The sequence below is a fragment of the Nannobrachium achirus genome (assembly GCF_963921795.1).
Source record: "Nannobrachium achirus genome assembly, chromosome: 5".
In the NCBI taxonomy this organism is placed as follows: domain Eukaryota; kingdom Metazoa; phylum Chordata; class Actinopteri; order Myctophiformes; family Myctophidae; genus Nannobrachium; species Nannobrachium achirus.
Genome location: NC_137814.1, coordinates 35,840,663 through 35,862,339, shown reverse-complemented (window position 1 = coordinate 35,862,339; position 21,677 = coordinate 35,840,663). Strand labels below are relative to the sequence as shown.

The 21,677-nt window shown below is 41.4% G+C and overlaps 1 protein-coding gene across 1 annotated transcript in view; it reads left to right on the top strand.

The window, feature by feature from the left end:
* Nucleotides 1-21,677, top strand: part of LOC308285858 (voltage-dependent R-type calcium channel subunit alpha-1E-like) — a gene marked incomplete at its 3' end in the record, with an annotated part of 73,555 nt that overhangs the window by 21,146 nt on the left and 30,732 nt on the right. The window contains exons 5-11 of the mRNA XM_080726744.1: nucleotides 8,371-8,474; nucleotides 9,186-9,344; nucleotides 14,713-14,903; nucleotides 15,522-15,625; nucleotides 16,071-16,186; nucleotides 18,394-18,447; nucleotides 20,012-20,083. Coding sequence (XP_080582870.1) covers nucleotides 8,371-8,474; nucleotides 9,186-9,344; nucleotides 14,713-14,903; nucleotides 15,522-15,625; nucleotides 16,071-16,186; nucleotides 18,394-18,447; nucleotides 20,012-20,083 — 800 coding nt within the window. The remainder of the gene's footprint in view (nucleotides 1-8,370; nucleotides 8,475-9,185; nucleotides 9,345-14,712; nucleotides 14,904-15,521; nucleotides 15,626-16,070; nucleotides 16,187-18,393; nucleotides 18,448-20,011; nucleotides 20,084-21,677) is intronic.

The window sequence follows — 21,677 nt, the reverse complement described above, 5'->3', positions numbered from 1 at the left end:
CCGATCTTTTCAAACAGATTTTTGGACACTGCTCCTACAGATTGTGCCCTAAAATCACACAAAGCGGTACACAATATGTCTAGAGTCATGTCATCAACATGGATCTGTCCCATTTAGCACCACCATCAGGCCAATTTTTACATGCGACCTAACGGTCGCTTATCTCCCGAATAGGGAGTGTTACTGGTTTAATTCATTCAGAAATACTATATAATTAAAAACCGTATAACATAAGGCATTTTTGGTATTTTGAAAAACATTTTAAATTTGTGAAAATAGACGATATACATCATCTACACATTGTAGAGCTTGTAGATCGGCTACTTTCTCTATTTTAAAATGTTTTTCAAAATACCAAAAATGCCTAATAAGATTATAGGCATAAGGGATAAGACAAGATAGGAGTCCTTTAATATACATTTAGGGCTGGGCCTATGTGTTTCATATGCTCAATCAATGTAGTATCCCACTTTGTTTTGCAAGCTGCCAATGTGTAGTCACAAACATGTTAATTCCTCTACTGTGCTCAGAACATCATACAATACTGTGCTGGGAGTGTGTTAATTTTCCCATTGTGTTCTTGATGTAGGTGTAGGTGTGTGGGCGAGATTGCATTCTGGGCATGTATGAATTCATTTTGTTATAATAATGTAGTCTACAACAGTGATACAGTACCCTTAAAGACAGGAAGAGATCCGCCTGATCTTGCACGTGCGTGCGTGCGTGCGTGCGTGCGTGCGTGCGTGCGTGTACAAGTAGTTTCTAGACTACCACAAGGGAGACATACTGTACCTGTGTTGTAATTCTCTCTGAGCTTGTCAAAGTTTTGCAGTTTGCTGGTATGCTGTATAAGTGTTTGATGGCCATCGTTGCAGACTCCCACTCTTCTCCCTCTGTCATACTTCCTGCCTTACAAAAAGCTGTGCTGAAAGCAATACAGCATCTCTGTCACACCTGTGTGTGTCTCTTAACTTTGTATTTCTCAATGTCCAACACTCACACAGACAGTCACATGTGCATGTGCACACACAAACACGGTAAAGTGTGCATTTAAATGGCGTAAATGGTGCAATATATATAGCGCCATTATTTAAGGCGCTTTTTGCAATGTGCATACATTCACCCATACGTTTATACACAGACGGCAGAGGAAACCATGCAAGGCACCAATCTGCTCATCAGGAGCGATTAGGGGTTCAATATCTTGCTCAAGGATACTTGTGATCGAACTGGGAACGCTCTACCTCCTGAGCCACTGCCGCTCACTCAGTTTCTCACTCACTCAGTTTCTCACTCACTCAGTTTCTCACTCACTCACTCACCCTCTTGTATCGCTCTCACTCACTCACTCACTCACTCACTCACTCACTCACTCACTCACTCTTTCAGTCAAACTTGCCTATCTCTCACTCTAAACTCTTTCAATTGTTTTGGTGTGTGTGCCAACACGTTGTGTTCCTGCCATGTACAGTACTCTCCCCCACACACACTTCCAAGCTCTATCCAAAGTTGATGGGTGGGGTTAGACTTTGGTTCATTTATGTGGTCATTACCACATACTGTAACTCAGTGGACATATTAATTAAACTTATTAAAACTGAGCCAGTTATCAATTAAAACATGTTGGCAGAGAAATAAAGGTCAAGGGCTGCATTGATGGTGAAGCTCTAGACATACAGTACTAAATTGATTAGGCCTACTTCTTTGAATTAACAAGAAGAAAATACTATCGCAAACAAATCCAGGACATACTCGGATTACATCTACTCATATTACTTTTACTCCTACCCTCCGAAATAAGATAAAATCAATAGAAAATTGGACACTTGGCGATTAAATATTGTTTCATCATGGGCATGGGTGTGTTGTTAATAAACAAACATAACCCTTTTGTTATCACTTCCTCATTGTCCTCATAAAAAAGAGCAAAAACAATATATACCAGTAAGACTCCCTAATCGGGAGATAAGCGACCGTCAGGTCTGCAACCTCATGGTGGCGCTGAAGAGGGGCAAAAACAATACCATATATTAGTTTTTCCTGGATTCCTTGGATGTAAACATTGGCCAAATTGTCATATAATCGAAGAAAGAGGCAAGAATTGTGAAAATAGCAGATCTACAAGCTCACAACGCCTCGCAACGCTCTGCACATCTGTGGAACCGAGTCAAACAAAATGTAATGCCTCAACTCCTAAAATTCCAAGTGCTTGTCACTTGTCAGGGTGGGGGGTCCCCTGCAGGGGCGTCAATTGGGTATGGCAGGGGTATGCAGCTGCCATAGCTTGGGTCCAGGGGGGAGAATACAAGTTACTTTAAAATATAAATCCATGAATGTCTCTTTGTCTGTCTGTGCTGGTTATGTTGTTAAATTACATTAAAATAACTACAAATGCAAAATTTAACAAGGTATTATAATTATATTCTCCACACTTGTATTCTCCCCATCTTGACAGAATAGTATATTCCCAGGTTCCGCAGGTTCCGCAGGTCAGCTGCACAGGTGCAATTCATCATTGTTAATTGTGGCACGTTTACTATATTATGCCAAGTTTAGCCGCACTTGAACAACTGTTCCAGACTGCCATATCCAGCCCAAGAAACCATAGAATTTTTTTGGGGAAAAAAATGGAACTTCTTTAAATAAATGTATCATTCATGTTGCTAAGGTATGGCAACATGACTGGTGTCTTGCACGCGCGCGACACCAGTCATGTTGCCATACCTTACCTTTTTCTGAACTGACGCCACTGGTCCCCTGTTCAAACAAGATTATTTTAGGGGCCTGAAAAGGTTGAGAACCACTGCGCTAGGACAGCTCTTGCACGGAATCGATTGACACCTGACCGGCTTCTTACTACATTTTTACATACAAACACTGGGATGGTTTTGTGTTCAGAATGTGTATCTATGGGATGGAATTACTGTAACAGCATTTGTTCACTGTCACTCTTCACCTGTGTGAAGGGAAGTTACTCACGCCAATCACCTGTGACCTGTCAAGTTAGCCGCACATAGTATATTGTATATAATTTAACCAATGAATAACTGTCTCTATGGGAATGGGAAAGGTACAGTGAATAGACTATTGAGAAAAAAAGCAATCTGTTTTGACTGGAACATCAAAGTGGAATGAGAATTCTACCTTACGTTTAAGTTGGACAAAATGTGGATACAATGTGGCCATATTTTCCCAAATATGGATGAGCTGGGATGAGGTGTCACGCACTGTGACGCACATTGGCTTAATATTCAGGGATCTCCATACAGTATATGGGCATAAAAGTGACAAGGACGGAATTAATTTGCAACATCATTGTGATGTCAGAACAGGTCAGCTCTATCCTTCTGCTGAGCTGGGATGAGTGATGTCAGAATAGGTCAGCTATATTGTGATGTCATTGTGATGTCAGAAGAGTGACAGTATAATATAGGATAATAGGGTGACAGACAGGATCTGGAGGTTTTCTCAACCCTGTTTAGTGTTTTGCGTGTGTTCTGTATGAACACAATGAGAAGTGTATTGGCCAATTGCCCTAAATGGTGTGGGGTTTTGAGGCACTGTTAAGAGAATTGAGGTTCGAGCTTCAAGAAATGCATACAAGCGATTGAGAAAACTGTAACACCTTTTCTTACCAATGAAGGTGTGCTTATTACCCTGTAGTTTTAATGTCACTAAAATGACCATTCATATGTGACTTTTTTTCCTTTTTTGTGTAGACTGAAAAGCAGCGTAGCAAAATCCTGAGTGTTAACTACTTAGTGTCCATATTCTGGACAAAATAATACATTCAGCAGAAATAGGAAAACATTCAGCAAAAAGTGCAGATCTACAAGCTCACAATGCGTTGCATCGCAACACATTGTGAGCTTGTAGATTGTCTATTTTCAAATGGCCGGAATGTATATTGGGTTGAAGTGGTTAATGTATGCTTTATAGCAATAATCAATCTACAAAGTAACTATAACTTAAGTTTTCAAGTAAATGTAGTGGAGTAAAAGTACAATATTTGGATCCGAGATGTAGTGAAGTACAAGTAAAAGTATTGGAAGTTGGTACAGTTGGTACAAATACCTCAAAATTGTACTTAAGTACAGTTACTTTCCACCACTGCTAGTAAGGGGATTTTATAAGATATTTGACCAATCTGCAAAGTAAATCGTTACCAAGAAATTTCTTCACCAATGTGTTTCTAAAGGTATGTAATAATATGTACTAAAAGGTTGAAATTCAACTCCCGGGGGAAACCTCATAAAAAAACTGATTTGTGTTTGTGTCCCGTTAATTTACTATACAGGATAAAAATACAAAAGATAAATCTGCTTTAAGTAGCATGTGAGGGGTCAAACTAGGGGTTTTTCATGATGCTGAATCCATTGCAAGCATTTGTTTTGCACGAAAAACATTCCTTGGGCTAAAATCGGACCCACAAAACGATGGTTTAGTGATGAATCGTCACTTTTCACTGTTTTGTGGGGGCCATTTGTCGCCCATGGAATGTTTTTCGTGCAAAACAAATGCTTGCAATGGATTCAGCATCATGAAAAACCCCTAGTTTGACCCCTCACATATTACTTAAAGCAGATTTATTTTTTGTAGTTTTTCCTGTATAGTAAAGTTAATGGGACACAAACACAAATCAGTTTTTTTATGAGGTTTCCCCCGGGAGTTGAATTTCAACCTTTTAGTACATATTATCACACACCTTTAGAAACACATTGGTGAAGAAATTTCTTGGTAACGATTTACTTCGCAGATTTTCTTATGTTCCCCTTACTATGCCAAGTATAGACCCAATCTGGCTAAACATTGTCAAATAAAAGGGAAAAACAGCGCCCTCTCTGTTTTGTTCCATTTCATTTGAAAAGGAACGTTGCATACGTTCTATGCGTAGCATAGAGTCTGTTCTTGAGAGATTAATTTTAGACCTGTAGTGGGGGCGCCCGTTGGCCTGGTGGTCAAGGCGCGTACCATATACTAGGCTATGATGCCTGCTGGCGTCGCCGGTTCGGTTCCCGATCCGGACGACCTTTGCCACATGTCATTCCCCATCTCTCTCCCCATTTCCTGTCAGTCTACGGTCCTATCGAATAAAGGCATAAAAATAAAAATAAATCTTAAAAAAAAATAAAAAATAGACCTGTAGTGTAGGGGTCTATATGCTACTTCAACAAAGTATACAGTGTTCAAGTGGTTAAATGAAACTCAGGATTTGACTGTGTTGATTCCTCCCTTCTTGGTTGAATGTTGTTTTTCGATGTCTGTGTGTAGGTGGAGAGATACAGTGAGTGAGTGGGCAGATGTGAGTACAGAAGGCTGCTAGGTGCATGTGGATTTGTTTTCTTTATCTCCTAAGAATCTGTTATGCTAATTACATAAGTTTGCTCACTCTCTTGCTCCCTTGCCCACTCACCCACTCACTCACGTTCCGGACCAGCCAGGGACGTGCAGAGAATGTTAGAGAGGGAGGGGCTGAAATTTCTAAAAGGGCCTTTTGGTGAAAATATCAAAAATAGCCGACCTCGTGACGTGACGTGATGTGACGTGACGTGACGTGACGCGACGTGACGCGACGTGACGCGCTGTGACCTTGGAGGTTGGCTATTTTTGATGCTTGATTTCTACACAGAAAGGGCAATTCTTTCAACATGAGATGCTGCATTCAAGTTCAGGAGAGTTTGGACAAGGTAATTCTCTTGAATGCTGCCTTTAGGTATGGCATGGAAAGATGGCATTTGCATTTCTTTCACCATAGTGACAACTGCATTCATGATCTGGAGAGGGCACTTTTTACAGATGGATAAAAGGGCAGGGGCTCAAGCCCCCTTTGATGTCCATGTGTGCACATGCTTGGGACCGGCAGCAATATGGGCGGTTGCTACAGAGGAGACATGATCAGTTTATCTTTCAGCTATTTAGTTTAGTGTACACACAAAACCAATAATTAGCTCCAAACATGTGTGACTGTTAGTTTTACTGGGTTGCCCTTGTCTGGTATGGTTCTTGCATCGTATCTCTGCTGTGTTTTTACATCATTGTATAGAAGATGTGGCTTTTACATTAATGAGCTACCTAATTGTTGAGGTTTTTCTCAATTGCTTCCCTTGGATGCTTTTCTTGAAACTCTAACCTAACCTCGTTCCCCAAACTGTATCCATACAAAAGAAACTATGACAATTAAAATGATAAATGAAGCATAGTGTTAGTTTATGCAGGACACGTGAGTCTCGGCCGCCTCAGCTGTAATCAGCTGTCATTCAGATCCTTTTCCTATTCCTCATCCACAGATCTGCTGATCATTACATCACACTGTCATAATCCAATCAAAGCTCTCGCTCAGTAAGGGAGGCTCCTTTAAATTCAGTCTATGATGTCAGCCCATAGGAGCCACGCTGTAAAAAGAGATGTTGACAGTCTCTCTCCCCACTGTACAGTAGTGGAAACGTGTGTGTGTGTGTGTGTGTGTGTGTGTGTGTGTGTGTGTGTGTGTGTGTGTGTGCGTGTGCGTGTGCGTGTGCGTGTGCGTTTGCGTGTGCGTCAGTGGCGTCAGTTCAGAAAAAGCTAAGGTATGGCAACATGACTGGTGTCTTGCATGCGTGCGTGCAAGACACCAGTCATGTTGCCATACCTTAGCAACAGGCATGATACATTTATTTTAAGAAGTACATTTTATTTTTCCCCTGTTTCTAGCGTTTCTTGGGATGGATATGGCAGCCTGGAACAGTTGTTGGCATGTTAGTAAACGTGCCACAATTAACAATAATGCATTGCACCTGTGCAGCTGACCTGCGGAACCTGGGAATATCATTCTGTCAAGATGGGGAGAATATAATTATAATACCTTGTTAAAGTGACCATCTATACTATAATTTTGCGAATGTCTGACTGAGTGAGTGAGTGAGTGAGTGTCTGTCTGTCCCAGCGTTTCTCCTCGGTGGCTGGAGCAATTGATCTGAAATCGCATCACTATCAGCATATGAACACACCTGACATAACTGTGAAGGCCGTTTGTGACTTTCACAAATCGTATGCTGTATAATAGCATTTTTATGGTGTATCTATATCTATTTAGCCTACAGTACCTTTTGTGACCACACATGTTAAGGGAGGGGCGCTGTTGTTCAGGCCATGCACAATCACACACAAACCCACACACACACACACACACACACACACACACACACACACACACACACACACACGGGGGGGGGGGGGGGGAGTGTGTGTGTGTGCAGGTGGGCAGGCGGGCGGGCGGGGGGGGGGGGGGGGGTCCTGGCCCTGTTACAGATGTTGTCCAAAATCATGCAGATCGGTACACAGTATCTCTGTAGCCGTTAAATGGAACGGGTATTTCTTACATTGATGCTCCTACATATTAGCATGCAAGCACCAGTTAAAGTTACTTTCCATCCCTCATATACTGTGTGCACAGTGCACATCCCATAATCCACACACTGCACATCATTTCGGAGCTCATATCTTTGAACGGGTAAGGGCTAGTTTTGTTAAATTTTGCATTTGTAGTTATTTTACTGTAATTTAACAACCAGCACAGATAGACAAAGATACATTTGTGGATTTATATTTAAAAGTAGCTTTTATTTTCCCCCTTGGACCCAGGGTATGGCAGCTGCATACCCCTGCCATTGATTGATTGATTGATTGATTGATTGATTGATTGATTGATTGATTGATTGAAGACTTTATTAGAAGTTTGCATAGGAAAAGGTACAGTTTCATGACGGTGCAGTTCACAGGTACAAGGTCTACTAAAAGGAGATCCATGAAAAGACTAAGCTTATTTCCACAGGAAACCATTAAAGTATCTCATATAACATTGAATGACAGACGAATAGAACACAGTAGGCCTACTATGCAGTAGATATGTAAATAAAATAAAATGAGAGAACAAAAAAAAGAAAACAGTAAGTCTAAACAAACAGTAAGTACCGGTAAAGAAGGGGCAGGGAGGGTAGGGTTGGGCTAGGTTAATTTTTTTTACCAGTTGCGAACGGCTGCTGCCTGTAAGTGGTTTTTCAGGGCAATTTTAAAGGATGCTAGTGATCCACACTCCTTTATGGCCTTCGGTAAGGCTTTCCACATTTTGGTGGTATAGCAGAAAAAAGAGTTTGACCCTTTGTTGGTTTTGACTCTGGGTTGAAAGTGATCTGTGGCGCTGCCTCTGGTGTTGTAATTATGGACATCAATTGGCCATACCCAATTGACGCCCCTGGTGTGTGTGTGTGTGTGTGTGTGTGTGTGTGTGTGTGTGTGTGTGTGTGCGTGTGCGTCTGCGTGTGTCTGTGTGTGTGCCCGTGGTTGTGTGTGTGTGTGTGTGTGTGTGTGTGTGTGTTGTCTGCTGTCTTTCAGGATTCTGGCCACTGCTGGTGCTCACATGAACATCCCGGTTGACCTGCGGACCCTGAGAGCAGTGCGAGTCCTCAGACCTCTTAAACTGGTCTCTGGAATCCCCAGTGAGTTCTGCTGCTATGCTTTATCTAATGTCTGTTACAGTGCCTTTCACACTTTTTTAATTTCAAGAGCCCCCATAACCCATCAAGACCACTTTAACCATTGTTTTATGCTTTAACTAGAAAAATTGCTCAATATATATTTTTTAAATATAATATATTTTTTGTTTCTGGTGGGTCCATATAACATATTTTGAGATGGGGGTCTGCGGCCAAATACATGTCATTTTGGGGGTCCTTGACATGAAAAGGGTTGAGACTGATTTAGAAGAAGGATTTAGAAGATTTATAAAATCGGTAAAAAAATATCCAAAGCTTTTCACACATTTTCAAGATTTTCAACTTTGTACTTCAAGTTTAAAATGATGCGAAATCCTTTTTTTAAGTGTCCAAATAAATTCCAAATATTATCAAATTATCTTGCGGCGCCCCTGGACTGCTATAGCACCCCAGAGTGCCCCGGCACCCACTTTGAAAAGACCCCAATTACTTTGAGAACCACTGCTCTAGTATATACAGTACCGGTAGGTCTATAATCAACAAAAACAACTGTATAGTACATATCCTGTTATACAATTTAGAGTAAAACATTTTACAGAATTAGTTTCAGAGTGCACAATCAGTTGACACAATCTCAATCTATTTGTTAATCAGAGGCCGGTTCTTTGTTTGCAGTTCATAATTCTGAGGTCCTTTGCTTTGTCTCTACTCCAGGCTTGCAGATAGTGCTGAAGTCCATTATGAAGGCAATGGTCCCACTGCTCCAGATTGGCCTGCTGTTGTTCTTCGCCATCCTCATGTTCGCCATCATTGGTCTGGAGTTCTACAGCGGAAAGCTTCATCACACCTGCCTGCCGTCAGATGCTATCCATGGTATAACATCCTTACACTCTGCCAACATTTGAAGATGTTTGAATTTCAGAGGGACCTAAAAGCTTGCTGTATAGATCACTGGGGAATCAGCTGTTGCCTGAGGTTGGTTACTGAGGTCAACAATCAATGCATAATCTTTGTCCATCTCATAACCCTTGTTTATTCACAAAGATAATCAGAGATTATCGAATTATTTTTTATAAATAGATTAACATTACTGTCAATGAGGGACTGCCCAGGCAAACATTCCCGCTGGGATTTCACAATAATTCGGGGAGATAGATGCATAGTTTTGCCTGGTCAGACGATTGGAGATCTCCAACTCATACGTAGGCCTACGTGGACTTCTAAATGCAAGGTACTGTAGTTGCTAGAACAGTGGCGAGAACAGACACAATCAAGTCTTTGTGCAATATGAAGGATCATCCTAAAGATTTTGGATTGGTTTAGCAATGAATGTTGTTTTTCTAATATTGTTTCCACCCAGTTTTAGCAACGAAAACTTGTTCCCCAGTAAGTCCTTGATGGGTCATTGATGTGAGTTACCTTACATGTTTCTAGTTTGAGAGCTCCTGTTTTTGTCAACGGTTTTACTGGTAATTCCACTAGAACAGTGGTTCTCAACCTTTTCAGGCCAGGACCCCCAAAATTCTCATATTTTAACTGGGGACCCTCCCACCCTGACATGCAATAAGAGTTGAGGAGTTCCATTTTGTATAACATTTGAAAATAGCAGATCTACATGCTCACAACGCCTTGCGTAGCGAGGTGTTGTGAGCATGTGTTGTTGATCACTACCTGCCTCACTGTCCTGCACTTGGATCCTCACCACACCAGCATGTGACAATGTGCTGCCGATGGGCCTAAGGCCTTACCCTTGTTTGGAATTGGTACACAACCATTCTGCAAACAGTTGAAGGTCACTTGCTGTTTTGTGCCTGGCTCTCTTATCCTGCGTGCGTGCGTGCGCGCGTCACGGTGCGTGCGTGCGTGAGTGCGTGCGTGCGTGCGCGCGCGCGCGTGTGCGCGTGTGTGTGTGTGTGCGTGCGTGCGTGTGTGCGTGTGTGTGTGTGTGTGTGTGTGTGTAAATGGTCGTTTTGTGCCTTAATCTTAATACTGCCCAAGTCACTCTACACTCTCTACAATGTTCAATAGTGCCAGCAGCAGCTGAATGAGAGCTACTCTATAGAAAGGCTTTGCTCAGAGTCAGCTAGGTGCGGTGCCACTTTAGCTTGCACTGACTGGTCAGCTATTGCTGTATCAGTACTGGTACAGTATATCACTTATCACTGTGATCACTGTATGTGATAAAGTATAAAACCATCTACAGTAGTTTCTACTGTGCACCTTCTGATTTGAGTGGTTACAAACATTGTCATTGTTGTGCTATGTTTGTCTTTTTCTGTTATTCATTTTTAATTGTACATGACTGGTTACGGAATGACAGGTTTACTCAATTTGCAGAGGGTTGTGAAGGTCTTTGTCTTAGGGACTAGAGCATTCATTGATCAGGCTAGCAGCCTGCCAACAGGTATTATTAAAGTTGATGCTCCCTGCTGGCTAATTTAGCTACCTCTTAATTAGTCAACAACTGCTCTGTAATCACACTAGCCACACCACAGTATTTACTGCCAGCGCCCACTATAATGACATAAATAAGGTGTTCTGTTTATTCATTTATAAAAGCAGTGTGCAAATACAACAGAACCAACACAGACAACAAATGCCCAGGAAAACACTAAACAATGAAATGACTTTTTAACCATACTCCTCTATTTGTTAATCAGACTAATTAAAGAGAGTTATCTGAGTCCCTCCCTGTTTGACATAGTGAATCAGATCTATTTCCTAATTCCCTCAGCTACATGTCAGTCTCAGATTTATAGAATTGTAGTAAGCAATTTTCTGTCTTGTGGTGTGAATAAAGAGGTCTCTATCCTTCACTCGACGTGTCTCCACCTTTTCAAGTTTTCAAATGTATAAAAATCTTTTGAAAATAGCAGATCTACAAGCTCACAATGCGTTGCATCGCGACGCATTGTGAGCTTGTACAGTAGATCGGCTATTTTCACCTGGACTTCACCTCCTCAAATAGCATGCTTATCCTCCACTCCACCTAGCTTCACCACTCCAAATAGCATACTTATACTTACCTCTACCTTTGGCTTCACCACTCCAAATAGCATGCATGGTTAGAGGGGGCAGGAGAAACTTCTTGTGAAAAGTCTTGGAAGGTGTCAAACTATGAGGTTGTAAACATTTGTGAGACAGAGTTCCTTGATCTTGAAGACTGACGAGTATTTGAATATCATGTGCAATTGGGAGAGAAGTGCAATATATGCATAACTTTGAATTGTATTAAAGCTGGGAATATTTTGAATACAGATTTTCCGAACTTCATCTGTAAGTCCAGCACCCAGTTATTTTAGTCAGTCTTCCTTAAATTTGACAATGCAATGGGCTATTTTGATTTTTTATGGAATGTTGTAAAATTAGACACTGCTCGGTGTGTGTCACAATTCTAGAAAAACAGAATAAATGTAAAGTTGGGAGTTGAAATGTCTGCTACAGTTTCTGAAAAGAGGCGAGGTGATTATCAATATAGACATCCCCTCCTATAGGACCTATAGGAGTCGTTCTCAACAATATTATGGGCCAGCCCCCTCCCATCCAATAACCATCTCCCTTACACCCACCCGCACCCGATTAAAATGTGGGGTTATTTATTATTGTGTTGCTTATGTCATTTATTTGAATGCCAAATATATATATTTTTATATTAAACTGGACTATTGGAATATGATTATTAACATACTTCCTTGGAAGCAATAAAGAAATTCCTGACTAAGAAAGTAAGTACAGTAGGTCGGACTTGGACTCGTTACAATGCGCTAGATCCCCTGGGAAATGGAATGCTGAGGTGGAGTGGCACACCTAGTAGGCTACCTATCAGCTCCCAAGTAGTCTACCCGGATACTTAACTAACATTTTACTGTTACAATCACCCAAGGCTACTATGCAATTTTGCTATTTGCTGTATACCGGTACATTCCCTGAAGAAGACGTTGTCAAGTTGAAAAGGTTTCTATTACATTCTGCCTCGTGGCTACGAGTGTGCAGCCTTCTTCTTAACCTTGCTATTTGCCGTATACACACAGACATACTGAATGAATCCATCGCATTTATCAACAACTATTGAAAATATTGCTGTGGTTTGCCCAGCCCTGCTAGGACATTGTCAGTCAGGTGTGGATAATGGATTGCATGGATGAGCAACCTTGGTACAGCGGCCATAGCTGAATGGGTAGAGAGGCTGTCTGTGAATCGGTCACCGGATCAACTGCCCAATCTGTGTGTGCAAGACAAGTGTACCTGAGCAAAACACTTAACCCCTACCTTCTCCCTGTAGCTCACATGCAAATGTACAGGGACAAATACCCCTACAACTAAAGGAGACTACATTATAATTATTATTGTGGCCACTGAAAAAGAAATAAAACAATGAATGTAATGTTGGCTACCTGCACCCTGAAAAAATACTGCTGTTACTGTGAATTGTGATGATCTACAGTGCAATCGAGATGATCTAGCCAGGAATGCTTCTAACCACTGGTCAAGAGCTGTACTTCAAATCACACAACTTCTTGATCATGTTTTGAGGGAGAGCGAGTACATTTTCCTGTGTGTTTAAGCATGCTCATCTAACTAACTTGCAAGCTCATCCCAGACATGCTTTCAGTTCATTGAGAACTGAGAGAACTTAAGTTGACTGGGCTCTTGTGTCGCTTAATGATTCTGGGCTGCCCTAATGTCTAGCTATAGCAGTGAATTGCTACAGTAAATATGTGTGGCGGAGAGAGTCGCAGCCCCAGCCTGAAGCCTCAAAAGTCTAGTATCTGCCCTCGTTCCATAGGGATATCCCTTTGGAGTAATGGTTAAGATATTGGACTTTCACGCGAGAGACCCGGGTTCGAAGCCGGGTGGGGAGGTTTGAATCACCTCCGTTACATATGCATAAGAGTTTGGGTGATTTTAACCTTCAGTTTCTTAAAAAATAGGACAGTAAAAAAGTAATGCATACTGTAACGTGATAATACAATTGCAGGTGTCCTGAAAATGAATAATGTTTTTATGAAGGGCCAAAGTTGGGAATTAATCAAAATGACTGACTGGCCACTGGCCAGCCATATCAGACTTCTAGCTACATAATTAGACAATTTACACACCCCAGAGATTCTAACGCCCCCTGGGGGGCAGTACCTCACCCATTGAGAAACACTACTTAGAGAGAGATGATACCCTTTCTACCTCCAAATTGTGAAAACCTGGCCTAAAGGCATGTTTGGAGCATATACAGTAGGAGGGTTCAGGTGTACTTTAAGGGCTTTCACTATTGATAACACAAGAGTTTTCATTATGGCCTTATTCTCCCTTCCAATTTTAAGTTAAGGAGTTAAGGAGCGCTGCGAGAAATCAACACTTGCAGAAACGTTCTCAATCAGCCATGCAAGCATTTAATCTTCCATGTTAATGACAGAAGGGCAACCATACCAGGGCATAGACTCAAAAGTAATTTGTGTAGGTCGAGATTGTAATCTACTGTACTACTGTATGTAGGCCTACCCTAGCATTTGCCTAATTATAATATACTTTTTTTTTACCAACTACAGAAGCTGAGGGTGTTTTTTAAATTATGGCTAGTTCATAAATGAATCACTTAAACCAAATTTAGCCTTGGCCTCAGGGGGACTTGTTGCTTGGAAACTCTAATGTAAAATATTCTAGTCATTTTACTTTCTCCTGTGGCTACAGAAATAGACTGTAGTTTGTCTAGCAGTCAGAGCTATTTGAGGTGTAAAGTTCACAATAACATTCTTCAAGATACATTTTCAGCTCCCGTGGGTTAGTGACTAACTTAGCATTTCTGTTCTTAAAGGGGAAGACCACCCATTTTCAATATTGAACTATGTCATTAATATACCTTAGAGGAGTTGTGTGGAAATAAAAAAAAGTTCCCCCCTTCTGTGCCTAGAACTGGAGTATTGATTTTGGGGTTTGTATTGTAAAGTACAACTTGATGACATCACACCGTTGTACTTTACAATACAAACCCCAAAATCAATCCTCCAGGTCTAGGCAACACAGAAAGGGGGGAACTTTTTTTCTATTTTCACACAACTCATCTAAGTTATATTAATGACATAGTTCAATATTTAAAATGGGTGGTCTTCCCCTTTAACTGCAAGTACAGTATGGCTTGTGTGTTTTAACAGGATTGAAAGTAACTCTAGGAATGACAACCATATGATCACATGTCCTCTTTGTTTCAACATTTCTATTAACCCTATGTTGTTCTTTGTTCAAGTAGAGAATGAGACTGTAGACTCGTCAGAGGTGGAGTTTGCATGTGGGGTGAGGAAGTGTCCGGAGAAGTATGACTGTAATGACACCTGGATTGGCCCCAATGATGGAATCACCCAGTTTGACAACATCTTGTTTGCTGTACTCACCGTCTTCCAGTGCATCACCATGGAGGGATGGACGGCTGTTCTTTACAATGTGAGTTCATGATGTGAGACACATATTTGGCAACCTTTTGTGCCCCGGCCCACAGTTAAGAATCACTGCATTAACTAACTAACAATGATAATAACTAGAAATGCACTCTGTCGTGGTGCCAACTTGCTCCTTGCGCACAATTCGGCCACGTATGGCCTACTTGTGCGCAAGCAGAATGCGCCATGAGGTGCGCTCACCAATGGCATCACCGCTTCCAAAAAAAAAGGATATATGCCAATGACATCACCACTGGCATCATCAGTGTGCAGACGGGCCGGTATTCCGACACTAAAACTAACCCTAACTCTACCCCTAACCCTAAACTTAACCTCAGTAACCGTACCTCAGTAATTAACCTGCCGACGCTAGTCGGAACAGCGGCCCGTCGGGATAGTGAGCGGACCTCCCAGGAATACAGGTCCCTCATTGCTGAGCCCTGATTGGGCTACGGTCTTAAACAAGAGAGGACACCGTACATACATACCCAGCCGATTATGATGATATACATGTTGGATTAGATTGTTGTTGTTGTTGCTGCTGTTGTTGTTGTAGTACTACCCAAGCTGCTTTAGTCTGAATTGAACCGGCTTGATATGCCATATGTCATTCTACTTTTAGACCAACGATGCCTTGGGTCCCACGTGGAACTGGATCTATTTCATTCCTCTGATAATTATTGGCTCATTCTTTGTCTTGAACCTGGTGTTGGGAGTGCTCTCAGGGTGAGCATAATTACAGCATGGCAGACACCGTGCCGTCTGCTTCACACTTATTCTGTGTGTGTGTGTGTGTGTGTGTGTGTGTGTGTGTGTGTGTGTGTGTGTGTGTGTGTGTGTGTGTGTGTGTGTGTGTGTGTGTGTGTGTGTGTGCGTGCGTGCGTGCGTGCGTGCGTGCGTGCGTGCGTGCATGTGTGTACGTGCGTGCGTGCGAGTGTGTGAGTGTGTGTTTTTGTGCATAGATGTGAAAGCTCCTATGTTTGTGTGGCCCGCATAAACGTTTATCTGCGCACAGGTGTGTTTTTGTGTGTAAACATGTGTGTGTACTGTATGTGTGAGTGTTTGTATGCATGCATTAATATCAGTGCTTGAACGTCATAACCTACACATCATACATCAGTGTGTTTTGTAGCGGAGAGGCTGTCATCTCACCCCGCTCTCCTCCCTTCAGGGAGTTTGCCAAGGAAAGGGAGAGGGTGGAGAACCGACGCGCATTCATGAAGTTGAGACGTCAACAGCAAGTGGAACGAGAACTAAATGGCTACCGGGCCTGGATAGACAGAGCAGGTACTGGACAGCATAGATCATTACTGCACTGTACCTACACATAAACATGGTACTCCATTGGATAACTGACCAGTAGGGCATTCACCAAATATTAGAATATTCGAATATCAAAGTCACTATTCGACGTTGCTCACCGATCCTGAATATTCGTTTTTTTTTTCTTTTTCTTTTTTTTTTTATAGTTTTCTCTTCAAAAAATATATAGTTTATAAAGCTTGGCTAGATAAGAAGTCATACAAATGAGTTGTCAATGCCCCTGGTGCCCCTGGTGGATACATACCAGGGGTTCTCAAACCTTTTTAGGCCGTGACCCCCAAAATAAACATATTTGAACTGGGGACCCCCACCCTGACAAGCACTTGGAATTGTAGATATTACATTTAATGTGACTCGGTTCCGCAGATAAATATTGTGAAAATAGCAGATCGGCTATTTTCACAATGTTCGCCTCTTGCTTACTTAATATTTGACAGTTTGGCCAGTCCTGTCGAATATTCAACTATTCAAATACTTTGAGGTCGAATAATTCGAATACTAAAAATCACTATTCGTGAATGCCCTACTGTACGTACACATAAACATGGTACTCCATTGGATAACTGACCAGCACAGCGCAACTTTATCTTTTAAGCGCTGTAATGTCACATCCCATCCAGCTCACCACACAGTATGAGATTCATGAAAATGACCTCACATGCCTGGATTCTATCTGTGGTGGTTATGTCGCAATTATTTGACATAATCGTAATTATTTTGTCATAATCGTTTAAAAAAAACATAAAACATTTAAAGAAATAGTGGAAATAGCAGATCTACAAGCTTGCGACGTGTTGTTAGCTTGTAGATCGGCTATTTCCACTATCAATGTTCTTTTTTAAGTATAAAGTTGTCAAATATGCCAGTCATTTCTTTGTATATTTAGGTTATGTGTCATATCTATCCAAACAGAAATGCAATTGTCAACATCAAAAACACAATTAAATCGTTAATGGCAATTATTTGAGTGACAATTAATCGTCATGTAAAATGTCATAATCGACAATGCTTGAGATTACTTCAGGTTTCAGACAGGTTTCAGACGCATCCCAGCTGCATGCAGCTTGTGGACTGGAAACTAAGGCAAAGACAAAGTTGTCATATTGATCCACCAATATCCACAATATCTAACTCAGGCCCACCCAAAGTCTTCGAGGCCCAGTCATCACACACTTTCTGTGTCCGACACTTTAACCACGCCTGCAACAACATGGGATGTAGAAGAACAATCGTTCTGTGTTGGTGAGGATCCATGTGTGGGGACCATGAACTAAAGGAAAACTTGGTTCAATAATATTTGTTTGGGCTATATCGACAACATTTGGACTGGATACCAAGCAAGGCTAATATACACAGTATTTAGATAGATATTAGTCACGTCACGATAGCCTATAAGTGTTTATCTAATCTATATACAGTACTATAAAGATCGTTGTTATCATGGTACCGGTACATGAAAATGCTTGTGACATAATCGTGGGCACACTATGGTATGTACGTTTGAGCGTCTTCGAACTTACATACGTGTGCAGATTCACTGATCTTTAGACATCTCTCCTGAGAAAGAAAAAAAAACATATATGAGATAGAGATCCAAATATTATGCCTAAAATGATGCAGGAACCAAGAGGGTAATTTCTTCTCTAGCTGATTTACAAATTAGATTGTAGTGTTATAGATACTTTTTGAATCTAGAATAGCTTTGTTCAGCTGCACACTGCAGTGCTGTAAATGGCAATGTACAGCGTTTGTCTCCCACGCAGGTAAAGGGTAAGAAAAGGTGAGACTGACTCACTATGTGTGTGTGTGTGTGTGTGTGTGTGTGTGTGTGTGTGTGTGTGTGTGTGTGTGTGTGTGTGTGTGTGTGTGTGTGTGTGTGCGTGCGTGCGTGCGTGCGTGCGTGCGTGCGTGCGTGCGTGCGTGCATGGGAGTGTGTCTGTACATGTGTGAATGCATATGTGCCAGTGAAGAGAGCAGGAGTGATACCGTATGCATTATACAGTATGTATATACATGTATTATGTGTAGTAGCCTACAGCAGTGTTAGATTGAGAGGTTGTTTCCACCTTGATTGAGAGGTTCTTTGTCCCATATATGCATATAAATTGAACTTTGTGAGAAATCATTGTCAGTCTTGTATTTAACCACAATTTTCATTATGTATTTTACAGAGGAAGTAATGCTTGCAGAGGAGAATAAGAATTCTGGTAGATCAGCTTTAGATGGTAAAACACACACACACACACACACACACACACACACACACACACACACACACACACACACACACACACACACACACACACACACACACACACACACACACACACTTGCACACACCAATGCTATACATATTTATGTTTTTCTATTTTTGGCATACTGGTTACCAAGGAAAACCCCACTATGACCTCCATTCAGTGTAAAGCAGTGGTTCTCAAACCTTTTTAGGCCGTGACCCCCAAAATAAACATATTTGAACTGGGGACCCCCACCCTGACAAGCACTTGGAATTGTACGTATTACATTTAATCTGACTTGGTTCCACAGATAAATTTGCGAGACGTTGTGATTGCATGTAGATTGGCTATTTTCACAATGTTCACTTGTGTACCATTGAGTGAGAAAAGAAAATCATTAAGCTAATCATCTGGGGACCCCACAACATATTTTGGGGACCCCCCTTGGGGTCCCGACCCCAGGTTTGAGAACCACTGGTGTAAAGCATACATTCCTAATGTAAAGCATACTGTTCAGCTTTGTCTTAGAAACGTAGCTACAACCCAATCGCATGGAGTAACTGTAATTAGCTTTGATAACTGTGGGGGCATAATGGTTGTCTTGGTAACCGATAAGTGAAAAGGTTCACTGGGCATGCAGTCTAACCGTCCTGTCTGTTGAGAAGGCCTTTTTCTTTACCCCATTCACTGTTGCCTAAGCTAGATGTTTAATTCTCTTATACTTCGATGTGAAGGCTATGTTTATTAACTCATATTAGGAGGTCCTCTTTGATGTCTTTGCCCACGACGTGTCCGACACGTTGTACAGTAAACTATATTAATCTGTGGCTACTGTACAAGGCTACCGCGGTGAAGAAAAACACTCCATTTTCCGAAATGCAACGTGGTATCACGTGACCGGGACATATGGCTCACTCGTTGACTGTAGTGTTGTGCTGTGGCACAAAAGTGCATGTTTCTCCAAACTAACTTTTAAATCACGTTCATGTTTAAAACGTGGCCTTCTCTACCGGCCGTTACAAAAGCAATGATGTAATGATTGTCCATTTTCTGTCCTGAGTGAAAGAAAATACTAATGTGAAAATAAACAGGACATACTCGGATTACATTTACTCTGATTACTTTTTTGCTGGACCTTCAAAACAAGGTAAAATGTCAGGTTTCCATGGCAACTGCCGATTAAATCTTGAAAAATCCTGGCCACCCGGTGTGTTAAACTCGCTCTAGCAACTGGCTGGTCCTTCAGGCTTCTTTTGCTAAATCGGAACTGGGAAAGACTACTTTCAGCATTAGTGCACCTGGTTCCTGGAACCTCTTGCAACAAGATGTTAAGCTGAATACCCTAGCCTCCATTGGTCATTTTAGGAGTTTACCTAATAACCCGTATGCAACTGTTTTAACTGATTATTGTCAACATTATTGTAGTTTTCTCTCTTTGTTGTTATATTATTTATTGTGTTTATATGTGTGTAATCTTGGCATCATTGAATGAATGAATTATTATTATGATCCTCAGTTCTGCACACTGTCTAATTGTGTGTAAACTGTTTAGTGCTGAAGCGAGCCACCAGCAAGAAGACAGGTGCACGCCGAGGGGGTCCTGGAGAAGGTCAGGACACTGCAGGTCAGTGAGGAGCTCACTGTAGCTATTGCTTCTATTGAGACGATGTGAGAATCCTACATGAGACTTCAACAATGTGTTCTGTGTCACAAGTTAACAATGTGCTGGGAGATCCTTGCCAGCCTACGTAAAACAACCAATTTTCATGCATTTTACATTGGTTAGAATGTTCAAGACACACAGAATGCATTAGAGTTATGTCAGAGCGATATTCAGGTTAAAAAAAGAAGTAAACCGTTATTTATACAAGAGGGTGTGCATTATCGTGGTTATTTGCATGCCGGCCTTGCTGCAGGAACGAGCTGAAGGCGAGTTCCATAGGCAGGGCTGAAGTGCAAATAACCACGATAAGGCAGACCCTCAGGTGTAATCTTGTGATTATACAACAGTTGCCCTTAAAAAAACATGTAAACTTAATTTCATTATAATTAAGATATTCTATCCACGAGTTTCCAACGCCCCATAGTGCATTGCGCAGACGTCTGTACCGAGCTTCCAGCGCCGATTTACAAGCTCACAACGGGTTGCATCTGCGACGTGAGCTTCTATGTCTGCTGTTAAACCCGGAAGTTTGGTCCCGAAAGTCTCCAGTAAACTCCCGCGGAAACTTTTGGATAGGAATTTGTAATTCTTTTATGCCACATTTAGCTACTGTGTCCCTGAACTTCACCTGAAAACTGCTAGCCTAGTCGCCTAGCATAGTGTTGGGAGCATGGGCGGACTTTATGGGGGTGCAGGGGGTGCACTGCACCCCCCAGGCATTTCTGAGCATTTAGGGAAAAAAAGTAAGTCTCTAGCCCATTCCTGTCAAGAGTTATGATTTTTTTAAGAATTAACCAACTAATAGTCACTGGTTTCTCCCCATCACACAGAGACCAGCTGGCGACAATAAGTTGATTGATTGGAGCCTCTCTCTTGAAGATAGCATTGCTAAGAATGGGGGTTGTCAGACTATGAATATACCTGAACATACCTGCAATATCCGAACTGTACACAAAGATTACACATATTAGGCTTGAAACATAATTAAAAAGGGGTTTAAAATGTAAAAATATCCATTTTTTAAAGTTATTGTTCACTGATATTCCCTTATTGTTCATTACTTAAAATAAATTAAATTACAATAATTATTGTCCTGCATCAAACAAAATGTTTTGTAGCCATTTAGAAATTATAGCTGAGATTATAAAATGGTTTATTCTTATTGGCATTTCTTGTAAGCTGCAACTGTGTTTCCAATAATGAAAGTAGCTATTTTACTTAATAATTAACACAATTTGTAAAATGACACTGCTCTAACCACACATAATTGTACTTGTGTTTTATTTGGTACACTAGTGGTCTGGTGGACACAATGAATAACAGTAGTTGGACAGTGTGATAAGTTAGTGTTGAGAGGTTGGTTGACAATTGGCATGTTGCTGCTCAAGCCTGCCCCCCCTAGGGCAAATGGCAAAGTCCGCCTATGGTTGGGAGCACTTCAGCTCTTTCGCAACCAGCACAGCTGATATCTCTGTTTGATGAGATTGTGCAGTTGTGCTCATTATTTGCACTGGTAGAGAGCTATTTCAACCAATCAGATTCGTCGGAACTACCT